The 12,739-nt window shown below is 43.6% G+C and overlaps 1 protein-coding gene across 2 annotated transcripts in view; it reads left to right on the top strand.

The window, feature by feature from the left end:
* The window catches only part of LOC121536603 (TBC1 domain family member 4), a 154,765-nt gene that overhangs the window by 39,918 nt on the left and 102,108 nt on the right, over positions 1–12,739 (top strand). For both annotated transcript variants that reach the window (XM_041844002.2, XM_041844003.2), the window contains 3 exons: positions 6,215–6,343; positions 7,826–8,057; positions 8,954–9,201. In XM_041844002.2, the coding sequence (XP_041699936.1) occupies positions 6,215–6,343; positions 7,826–8,057; positions 8,954–9,201 (609 nt within the window). The remainder of the gene's footprint in view (positions 1–6,214; positions 6,344–7,825; positions 8,058–8,953; positions 9,202–12,739) is intronic.

The following is a 12,739-nucleotide window of genomic DNA, read 5'->3' as shown; positions in this document are numbered from 1 at the left end:
TCCTGTGTAAATATCCCGTTTCTTGTTTTTTTTGTCTATATTTCTAAATTTTTTACTTTCACTCTTTAACTAAATATACTCTCCTGCAACCCGCCTCACCCAACGTGGAAAGGATTCTATTATTTCTTTATAACTTTCATCAAGAACCGTAAGCTGAAACGTGTGTAGCCGCAATCTGAATTGGCTACCTGCTATTAGTTACCGTTAGCGTCTCCACCACTGTCCGTGGCCTACACTATCCACCAGCCAGCTCTAGCTAGCCTGGACAATTCGTCGGCCAGTCTGCACAGCGTGCTATCGACCCAGCGTGCTATCGACCCATAGCTTATTGGACTTTCTGCCGGAATCACTGGACCCTAGCGCCGGATCATCACAACCAGCTAGCTAGCTGCAACTAAATGGCTACGTGTTATTAGTCACTGTTAGCGTCTTCATCTTTGTCCGTGGCCTACACTATCCACCAGCCAGCTCTAGCTAGCCTGGACAATTCGTCGGCCAGTCTGCACAGCGTGCTATCGACCCAGCGTGCTATCGACCCATAGCTTATTGGACTTTCTGCCGGAATCACTGGACCCTAGCGCCGGATCATCACAACCAGCTAGCTAGCTGCAACCTGTTGCTGGCTGATACCATTGCCATATAGCAAGCACCAGTTAGCCTTGAGCTAGCCTGCTAGCTCCCTGCTAGCTGTGCTGAAGCACCAATTTGAACTGCTCTCGGACTCACATATTGCTGTTCACTGGTCCTTATGATCACTCAGCTGCACAGCTGATGCCTGCTGGACTGTTCCTTTACACGGTACTCTGTCCTGTTTTTTCTGTTTAGTCTTAGCCCAAACGTTATCGCTATTTCCAGTTGTGTCTTAGCTCTCTCTAATAACACGTGACTGCTTTATGCCTCTCTCCTATGTCAATTATGCCTTGCCTATTGCTGTTTGGGTTAGTTCTTATTATACAATTTCAATGTAGAACCCCTAGTCCCTCTCAAACTGTCTCATATAGTTCCTTTGTTCCCCCCCATACACGCCGAGACCGGCTCAATCGATGCCTCCAATGATGCTATCTCTTTCATTGTTACCCAACACTTAGGATTACCTGAACTGTACTCATATCCTTCCATATCCTTTTCTGTACATAATGCCCTGAATCTTTTCTACAACGCCCGGAGAACTGCCCCCTTTATTCTATGTACCCAACGCACTAGAAGACCAGTTCTTAAAGCCTTTAGTCGTATCCTTATTCTACTCCTCCTCTGTTCCTCTGGTGATGTAGAGGCTAACCCAGGCCCTGCAGCCCCCAGTATCACTCCTACTCCCCAGGAGCTATCATTTATTGACTTCTGTAACCGTAAAAGTCTTGGTTTTCTGCACATAAATATCAGAAGCCTCCTTCCTAAGTTTGAGTTATTCACTGCGTTAGCACACTCCGCCAACCCTGATGTTCTAGCAGTGTCTGAATCCTGGCTTAGGAAGGCCACCAAAAATTCTGAAATTTCCATCCCCAACTATAACATTTTCCGTCTAGATAGAACTGCCAAAGGGGGTGGAGTTGCAATCTACTGTAGAGATAGCCTGCAGAGCTCCATCATACTATCCAGGTCTGTGCCCAAACAGTTTGAGCTTTTAGTTCTAAAAATCCACCTTTCCAGAAATAAATCTCTCACTGTTGCCGCTTGCTACAGACCCCCCTCAGCCCCCAGCTGTGCCCTGGACACCATATGTGAACTGATTGCCCCCCATCTATCCTCAGAGTTCGTACTGCTTGGTGACCTAAATTGGGATATGCTTAATACCCCAGCCATCCTACAATCCAAGCTAGATGCCCTCAACCTCACGCAAATTATCAACGAACCTACCAGGTACAACCCTAAATCCGTAAACATGGGTACCCTCATAGATATCATCCTGACTAACTTACCCTCTAAATACACCTCCGCTGTCTTCAACCAGGATCTCAGCGATCACTGCCTTATTGCCTGCGTCCGTAACGGGTCCGCGGTCAAACGACCACCCCTCATCACTGTCAAACGCTCCCAAAAACACTTCAGCGAGCAGGCCTTCCTAATTGACCTGGCCCAGGTATCCTGGATGGATATAGATCTCATTCCGTCAGTAGAGGATGCCTGGTTGTTCTTTAAAAGTAATTTCCTCTCAATCTTAAATAGACATGCCCCATTCAAAAATACAGAACTAAGAACAGATATAGCCCCTGGTTCTCCTCAGACTTGACTGCCCTTGACCAGCACAAAAACATCCTGTGGCGTACTGCATTAGCATCAAATAGCCCCCGTGATATGCAACTTTTCAGGGAAGTTAGGAACCAATATACACAAGCAGTTAGGAAAGCAAAGGCTAACTTTTTCAAACAGAAATTTGCATCCTGTAGCACTAACTCCAAAAAGTTTTGGGACACTGTAAAGTCCATGGAAAATAAGAGCACTTCCTCCCAGCTGCCCACTGCACTGAGGCTAGGAAACACTATCACCACCGATAAATCTACAATAATCGAGAATTTCAACAAGCATTTTGCTACGGCTGGCCATGCTTTCCACCTGGCTACCACTACCCCGGCCACCAGCTCTGCACCCTCCGCTGCAACTTGCCCATGCCCCCCCGCTTCTCCTTCACACAAATCCAGACAGCTGATGTTCTAAAAGAGCTGCAAAATCTGGACCCCTACAAATCATCTGGACTAGACAATCTGGACCCTTTCTTTCTAAAACTAGCCGCGAAATTGTCGCAACCCCTATTACTAGCCTGTTCAACCTCTTTCGTAACGTCTGAGATCCCCAGAGATTGGAAAGCTGCCGCGGTCATCCCCCTCTTCAAAGGGGGTGACACTCTAGATCCAAACTGTTACAGACCCATATCCATCCTGCCCTGCCTTTCAAAAGTTTTTGAAAGCCAAGTCAACAAACAGATCACCAACCATTTCGAATCCCACCGTACCTTCTCTGCTATGCAATCCGGTTTCCGAGCTGGTCATGGGTGCACTTCAGCCACGCTCAAGGTCCTAAATGATATTATAACCGCGATCGATAATAGACAGTACTGTGCAGCCGTTTTCATTGACCTGGCCAAGGCTTTCGACTCTGTCAACCACCGCATTCTTATTGGCAGACTAAATAGCCTTGGTTTCTCTAATGACTGCCTCGCCTGGTTCACCAACTACTTCTCAGATAGAGTTCAATGTGTCAAATCGGAGGGCCTGTTGTCTGGACCTATGGCAGTCTCTATGGGGGGTGCCACAGGGTTCAATTCTTGGGCCAACTCTTTTCTCTGTGTATATCAATGACGTCGCTCTTGCTGCTGGTGACTCTCAGATCCACCTCTACGCAGACGACACCATTTTGTATACATCTGGCCCTTCATTGGACACTGTGTTAACAAACCTCCAAACGAGCTTCAATTCCATACAACACTCCTTCAGTAGCCTCCAACTGCTCTTAAACACTAGTAAAACAAAATGCATGCTCTTCAACCGAACGCTGCTTGCACCCGCCCACCCGACTAGAATCACTACTCTAGACGGGTCTGACCTAGAGTACGTGGACAACTACAAATATCTAGGTGTCTGGTTAGACTGTAAACTCTCCTTCCAGACTCACATTAAGAATCTCCAATCCAAAGTTAAATCTAGAATCGGTTTCCTATTTCGCAACAAAGCCTCCTTCACTCATGCTGCCAAACATGCCCTTGTAAAACTGACTATCCTACCGATCCTTGACTTCGGCGATGTCATTTACAAAATAGCCTCCAACACTCTACTCAGCAAATTGGATGTTGTCTATCACAGTGCCATCCGTTTGTCTCCAAAGCCCCATATAATACCCACCACTGTGACCTGTACGCTCTTGTTGGCTGGTCCTCACTACATATTCGTCGCCAAACCCACTGGCTCCAGGCCATCTATAAATCACTGCTAGGCAAATCCCCGCCTTATCTTAGCTCATTGGTCACCATAGCAACACCCACCCGTAGTCTGCGCTCCAGCGGGTATATCTCACTGGTCATCCCCAAAGCCAACACCTCCTTTGGCCGCAATTCCTTCCAGTTCTCTGCTGCCAATGACTGGAACAAACTGCAAAAATCTCTGAAGCTGGAGACGCTTATCTCCCTCACTAACTTTAGGCATCAGTTGTCAGAGCACCTTACCGATCACTGCACCTGTACACAGCCCATCTGAAATTAGCCCGCCCAACTACCTCATCCCTATATTGTTATTTATTTTGCTCATCTGTACCCCAGTATCTCTATTTGCACATCATCTCTTGCACATCATTCCAGTGTTAATACTAAATTGTAATTATTTTGCACTATAGCCTATTTTATTGCCTTACCTCCATAACTTGCTAAATTTGCACACTGTATATTAATTGTATTTCTGTTGTATTTTTTTTGATTTTTGTTTTGTTTTACCCCATATGTAACTCTGTGTTGTTGTTTTTATCGCACTGCTATGCTTTATCTTGGCCAGGTCGCAGTTGTAAATGAGAACTTGTTCTCAACTGGTTTACCTGGTTAAATAAAGGTGAAATAAAAAAAAAAATATTTAAAAAATGGAATGAATATGGCACCACAACAAACCTGCCAAGAGAGGGCCGCCCACCAAAACTCACGGGCTAGGCAAGGAAGACATTAATCAGAGAGGCAACAAAGAGACCAAAGATAACCCTGAAGGAGCTGCAAAGCTCCACAGCGGAGATTGGAGTATATTTCCATAGGACCACGTTTGGTGTTCGCCAAAAGGCATGTGGGAGACTCCCCAAACGTATGGAAGAAGGTACTCTGGTCAGATGAGACAAAAATTGAGCTTTTTGGCCATCAAGGAAAGCGCAAACCCAACACTTCTCATCACCCCGAGACCACCATCCCCACAGTGAAGCATGGTGGTGGCAGCATCATGCTGTGGGGATGTTTTTCATCTGCACGGACTGGGAAACTGGTCAGAATTGAAGGAATGATGGATGGCGCTAAATACAGGGAAATTCTTGAGGGAAACCTGTTTCAGTCTTCCAGAGATTTGAGACTGGGACGGAGGTTCACCTTCCAGCAGGACAATGACCCTAAGCATACTGCTAAAGCATTTAAATGTCTTGGAATGGCCTAGTCAAATCCCAGACCTCAATCCAATTGAGAATATGTGGTATGACTTAAAGATTGCTGTACACCAGCGGAACCCATCCAACTTGATGGTGCTGGAGCAATATTTCCTTGAAGAATGGGCAAAAATCCCAGTGGCTAGATGTGCCAAGCTTATAGAGACATACCCCAAGAGACTTGCAGCTGTAATTGCTGCAAAAGGTGGCTCTACAAAGTATTAACTTTAGGGGGGTGAATAGTTATGCACGCTCATGTTTTCTGTTTTTTTGTCTTATTGCTTGTTTGTTTCACAATAAAAAAAATATTTTGCATCTTCAAAGTGGTAGGCATGTTGTGTAAATCAAATGATACAAACCCCCCAAAAATTGATTTTAATCCAGGTTGTAAGGCAACAAAAAAGGTAAAAAGCCAAAGGGGGTGAATACTTTCGCAAGCCACTGTATGTGGTAGTGGAGTAGGGGCCTGAGGGCACACACTTAGTTTGTTGTGAAATCTGTTATCTTGTAATGTTTTTAAAATTGTATAACTGCCTTAATTTTGCCGGACCCCAGGAAGAGTAGCTGCTGCCTTGGCAGCAGCTAATGGGGATCCGTAATAAATACAAATACAGATTTCGGTTTTGTATATACTTAGAAATCATACAGCTGGTTTATAATGTATTGATTTCTGCCATTTACACTACACTAGGCTAATTGATCTAATATTATAGAGCTCACATTGCTTCTCAGCAGGAGGCAACACCATTTAATGTGTCATTTAGATTAATGAATAGGCTAGTCTCTAATAGTTTTGTTATGAAGTCTCTAGCTGATGGTTTAATGGCTGAGATGTTGTTGAACCTTCCTCATATATTGATCACTTCATTGACTGAGATACCACTCTCTTCCCATCCTCCCTGTCTTCCCTTTATGACACACTTTTCCCCTCTCCCCCTTCTATTAATCACTCCTTCTCCTTCCTCTTTATTCTCTCCTATCCTCTCTACCACTTTTGCCAACTTCTTCCCTTTCTCCCCTCCTCCAACCCCTCTTCTAATATCTCCATCTTTTCCCTGTTCCTCTCTCCTCCCTCCATCTCTCTCCCTCCCTCCATCTCTCTCCCTCCCTCTCCCAGGTACCAGAGGTGATCAGTAGTATCCGTGCGGTATCAAAGTCAGCCCTAAAGGAGGACTCCAAGCCCAAGCAGGAGACTGACGAGTCCTTCTATAACTCCCAGAAGTTTGAGGTGCTTTACTGCGGCAAGGTACAGGACCACTACAGGATACGTTTTCAACTTTACTGTGTGCTTATCACCAATAATTTGACATGAATCAAAGCCATATCTTTAGGTAGTTATGTGTTTGGGATGACTAACTGACTGACTAATCGAACAAAGAATTGTTTCATCATATGTGACTGATCAGTCTCTGTTGAATTTGTGTGAATGTGCAGTAGATCTAGGACAGGGATGGGTATCTGGTGGTCCCTTTTGTAGGCCCGCAGATCAATTTCCAAAAATGGACCAAATGTTCAACTTACTGTCGAGAGTTAGAATAGTAGAATACGAAATGTGGTTGTGCATAGCAGTTTTTCTCTTACGTCAGTCACTGACAGTCACTCAACTAGCCAATATCAGCTAATATTTTTTAAGTTAGCTGGCTAGACTAATTTACCAGTCTAACTATCTAATTATTTTGTAATCATGGACCAATTACCGACCGGAGGTCCCCCATTGATTTTGTTAGTCACTCTCACTCAGATATCATATTAAGAACAGCAAACATTTCTCTCCACCCTATGGCAAAATGTGTAGAATTACAGGAAATTAGAGCAGAAGTTTACTGTATCGCCCATTTTTATGTAAATGTCATGTCATAGAAGGCACCAGACACTTTTTTTTGTGATTTCACTTTTTTTTGAGAAACTTACCCCAACCAACGATTCACTTCCTCATCCTCGTTGTGCAGTACGAGGGTTATGGAAAAACATGAACGAATGCTCCAAAAACACCCAAATACGTCCTTTTAGAACAGAAACGCTGTCAGTATAGTGATGCAGGTCTTTAGATGTTGTATACCAGAAATTGTCATTCTGGACTTTATCCACAACGTTATATTCCATTTTGTGCCACTCAAACCGTTTCCCCAATCCAGCTGTTCCATTCTCCATGTAGCCTGCTGCTAGAGTGGATGGAGAGGTATCGCTCGAGTTGCAACAAAATGGAATATAACCTTGCGGATAAAGTTCGTAATTACACAATTTCAAATGTACAACATCTAAAGACTTGCATCGCTATATTGTGAGCTTTTTTATTTGGGTGTTTTTGGAACATGTGTTCATGTTTTTTCAGAGCCCCCGTACTGCACACAAGGATGAGGATGTGGTTGGGGTACATTTCTCAAAAACATGTGAAATCGCAAAAAAAAGGTGTCTGGACATGCCATTACATCAAAAATAGCGATTTTCTTATAAAAAAGGAACATTCTCATAACTCTTAAAACGTTATTTTTTTCTCTCTCCGCTGTCAAGAGGAGGGCCGCTAAAATAATTTGCTCTCAAGGTGGGGTGGGGGAGCCTGCATGTGTGGGTATGCAGACCCGCGAGCCACCGCGGCCCCTCATGAGGAGTTCAGATTTTTTGTGTGGCCCCCACCCCAATCAAAGTTGCCCATCCCTGATCTAGTAGATTAAATGAATCCGTCATTGTATCAATGGATAAATTGTATTAATTAATCAATCAATTAAAGGTGACTGTCAGCCACAAGAAGGCTCCCTCCACCCTCATTGATGACTGCATCGACAAGTTCCGCCAGCACGAATTGGAGAGCAAGTGCATGCACCTCCTCAGCGGCCAGCAGGTGTCCACAGAGAGCACCCCCGTGGAGCTCATCGTGGGGGGTGACGGAGACCCCCTCTCCTCAACCACTCTCAGTGAGGGGCTGGAGGATGATGATTTCACTAACGGAGGAGATTTTGGCGGTAAGGACCTCTCCCAGTAAAGTGTCCAAACAATTCTTGATGATGGCAGCTTGTTGCTGAAATGTACCACACAGAGCATGGTAGATTGATACAAATATATAAAACTGTGACCTTAAAGCGTACTTTTCTTAAAATTCCCTTTTTTAGTTGAAAACTGATGTTCTAGGCTTAGTTGAAGTAAAATACATCATTCCAGGTTTTAAGTTTTATTAGTCGTATGTAGGGGATACACATGGTATACATCATCCAATGAAATGCTTACTTGTAGGTTCCTTCTCGACAATGCAACAACAATAAGAAATAGTAAAAAATACGAATAAGAACATAAAGTAAATGGTAGTAGAATAGAATAAACATTTTAGCATAAGTATAATACAGGAAGGCACAATTTATGGTACAATGTTTACGTGTATTGGGGAAGGGTGGGATGGGGGGCGTGTATAATAAGAGTCTGGCAGCAGCAGTTGTGGTGTGTGCTAAGGTGCGGAGAATCAGAGCAGGTGGTCAGTCTCGTTCAAGTGTTCAGCAGTCTGATGGTCCATTGTCCATATGTAGGTGCAAAAATGGTATGAACTTGGGGTTGACGACGACGTCTCAGAGATTTTGCAGCCAATTGGAACATGTTGAATTACATAAGAGATAACTATCCAAACGTGTATGAGGGCTCCGTGATGGACAGGTGTTTAATTCAAGTCTAATTAATAATTTTTCACAAGAGCCCTGTGAATAGAAATGTGGTGTTTTACCTACAGTCTAGTATATGACTCATCCTTACGTTTTCTCCGTAGTGAAGAGCATGTCTGGGGAGCCTGCGGATATGTGTATGTGTGTTTGGGGGCAGTTAAAGGCCTGTCCATAGAGGGTATTGACTCGTCCTTATGTCTTCTCCCCCCCAGGGACGGGCATGTCCAACAGCCCCAGCCTGGGTAGCCTGCGTGGGACCTTTCCTGAGTGCATCCTGGAGGACTCTGGCTTTGAGGAGCAGCAGGAGTTCCGGACACGTTGCAGCAGCCTGGTCGGCATCCTGCAGCGGAAGCCCGGGGAGGGGGCGCTCAAAGCCGCCCCTGCACGCCGCCGCCACGCCAGTGCCCCCACCAACGTCCAGCCCTCGGACGCCGACAAAAACCGCACCATGCTCTTCCAGGTGGGGATCAATAATTATGCTTTTATGTTTGGATAAAATAGTAGGGCTTTGAATGAGTAGGTCTCTGAATTATTTTAAATATATGGGGGTAGGTAACGCTCGCCGTTTCCATCCCAACTATTGAGGATAAACTACTAAGTCAAATAGTAATACTCGGGAAGAGTACCATGTAGTATATACACTGAAAAAAAATACAGGTCTCCCGGAGCGAAGAGGCTATCCTGTTAGCTGACGTTACCAATAATAGTTTTTCCTGTCTGATTGAACACGTCTAGGTCCTAAAAGTTACAACTTCAGCAACCTAGACCGTTATTTAGCTAGCTAGCTATTTATTATTATATCAGAAATACGATCTGGCTATACATTGCTTTGACCTAGCTAGTTAACGTTATCAACCAGTGAGACATTGAAGCCTTAGCTACGATTCCTAGCTAGTTGTCTAATGCTAGTTGTAAACAGGCGAGTTTACTTCCTATTTTACACTGAACGCAACATGTAAAGTGTTGGTCCCTTGTTTCATGAGCTGAAATAAAAGATCCCAGAAATGTGTGCAGATTTTGTGAAGAAATTTGTTTACATCCCATGCCAAGATAATCAATCCACCTGACCGGTGTGGCATATCAAGAAGCTGATTAAACAGCATGATCATTACAAAGTTGCACCTTTTACTGGGGACAATAAAAGGCCTGTCTAAAATGTGTCACAACACAATGCCACAGCTGTCTCAAGTTTTGAGAGAGCATGCAATTGGCATGCTGTCTGCAGGAATGTCCACCAGAGCAGTTGCCAGATAATTTAATGTACATTTTTCTACCACAAGCCACCACCGGCGTTTTAGAGAATTTGTCAGTACGTCCAACCGGCCTCATAACCGCAGACCACATATGACGTTGTGTGGGCGAGCAGTTTGCTGATGTCAACGTTGTGAATAGAGTGCCCCATGGGTTATGGTATGGGCATGAATAAGCTACGGAAAATTAACACAATTGCATTTTATCTATGGCGATTTGAATGCACAGAGATACCGTGACAAGAACCTGAGGCCCATTGTCGTGCCATTCATCCGCCACCATCAACTCATGTTTCAGCATGATAATGCATGGCCCCATGTCGCAAGGATCTGTACCCAAATCCTGAAAGCTGAAAATATCCCGTTCTTCCATGGCCTGCATACTCGCCAGACATGTCACCCATTGAGCACGTTTGGAATGCTCTGGATCGAGGTGTACGACAGCATGTTTCAGTTCCCACCAATATCCAGCAACAACCATTGAAGAGGAGTGGGAAAACATTCCACAGGACACAATCAACAGCCTGATCAACTCTATGCAAAGGAGAAGTGTTGCACTGCATGAGGCAAATGGTGGTGACCACAGATTTTCTGATCCATGCCCCTATCTTTTTTTTTAAAGGTATCTGAGACCAACAGATGCATATCTGTATTCCCAGTCGTGAAATCCGTAGATTAGGGCCTAATTAATTATTTAAATTGACTGATTTCCTTATATGAACTGTAACTCAGTAAAATCTTTTAAATTGTTGCATTTATATATTTTTTCAGTATAGTAGTAACATACAGTATAGGTCGTTATTAATAAAATGTCACAAAAAGGTGCAGAACGTTCGATTTGCCTGCTGGGTGGCAAGGAGACCCCCAGCTCCGCTAAAACCATTGACAACTGTGTGCTGTTTTTAAGGGATTGTTCAAATAAATGTTATAACTATTTGGTTGGAATATCATCACCTCTTGAAGAAAATATAACTAAAAATGTCTAATTATTCCATGCAAAACAATTACGCACATTTAGCTCTATCAGAGTTATAAAGCAAGTAACTACATGCTTTTCATGATAACTAAACATCAATTGATCATGTAATTTCATATGTGAGGGTAGCCTATCCATTTGGCATGTAGCTAGCTAGCTACAGCAAACAACTTGTCATTTAGCTTGCTTCATCAGGGATTAGGCTTTTTGGAAAAAGGTTGACATCGGCAAGTAGCCTATTTTTATTCACAACTCATCCTGGTAATGTTGTCAGTCTTACTACGGTCATCACTACTATAGATGGAAAGCAAATCAAACAATATTTGGATATAGGTATCTAGTTTATCTCCTGAAAGTTAGCGTGTTAACTAGCATTATTGACGTGATCTGTCATAGCTCTAGCTAGCCAATTTGACGTGGTCCATCAATCAATGTAGCTAGCCTATCATGTCTTTCAGCAGGGATTTGTGATATGTGATATTTCAATAATTGTTTTATACATTTGCAAAAAATTCTAAAAACCAGTTTTTGTTTTGTCATTATACGGCGTATTGTGTGTAGATTGATGAAAAACAATTGAAGAATATCCTGACTCTTCGCTTTGTCACCGAACCCCGTCCCTTTCCCGATGTTGTCGAATTTCATGAGCATTACATTTTATATTATGCCGTCTTCAAACAGGATTTCATCTTGAGCTACGTAAGGGCTGCCGGTAGCCTCGAGGTTACAGCGTTGGACCAGCAACCGAAAGGACGCTGGGTCGAATCACGGGGCCAACAAGGTGGAACAAATCTGTTGTTGTGCTCTTGAGCAAGGCACTTAATCCCAATTGCTCCAGGGGTGCTGGACAATGGTGACCCTGGCCATGACCCCACTCCCTGCGGGTGTCTCAGGAGGATTTGGGATATGCAAGAAACATATTTCCATTGCATGCTTGTGTGTAACAGGACAAATATAAGCACCCCCCATATTATTATTATTAGTAGATTCTGGGTTTCTGTTTAATTTTTTCAAGTTTTGAGTACAAATATTTTACGTAACAGAATTTCTCTATAACATTGATATACTTGACAAATATTGCAGTCCAGTCAATATCATTCTGGAGGACATCAACTAGTCCTGCAGGTCGGGCATAAAGACAATGCTATTGAGTTGTCCTTCTATGGCTGCATAGTCATTTTCCCAAAAAATCTGAAAGAAGCAAGCACACTAATTTCTTGACCTGATTGGGCATTTGAATGCGGAGGAGTCCAAATCTATGTGAAGAACTGTGAAAGACCACACAACATACCTGATCTATAAGGCTTGCTTGAAGTGTCAAATTTAAATCATTGGCTGCTGTTTTATGATGAAGCAATGCAGCTCGCTGCCTTCTGGCTCACACACATTGTCAGAACACCATGCTACGCTGCCTGCCTGTGAACTGTTTCTTATTCAACCCTCTCCCACATTTAGTCTCGCCAGTTCCCTGTACTGCAAATCATTTTAATGCCAAGTAGCTGTCCTTTACAATATACAGGCTATCTGGACCCTATATTATAGCATCATTTAAAAGGGCAATTACAGCGCCAGAGTAGTAGTTACCACAAAATGATTATTCGGTGTGGTTCAGTGTGCTTCTCTATGATTTAGCAGACCTGGGTTCAAATAGTATTTGCAATCACTTTAATATGTTGGGTTTTTCATTTAAGTCTGTCAGGAGTGCCAGATGGGTGGGGTTTTTTGCACTTTTTGGACTGTTCTGTTGATCCCATCACGGCAGGCAAGCTCCA

The sequence above is a fragment of the Coregonus clupeaformis genome, chromosome 23 (assembly GCF_020615455.1).
Source record: "Coregonus clupeaformis isolate EN_2021a chromosome 23, ASM2061545v1, whole genome shotgun sequence".
Classification (NCBI taxonomy): Eukaryota; Metazoa; Chordata; class Actinopteri; order Salmoniformes; family Salmonidae; genus Coregonus; species Coregonus clupeaformis.
Note: the sequence above shows the minus strand (reverse complement) of the source record. Positions and strands in the feature narration are given on the sequence as shown.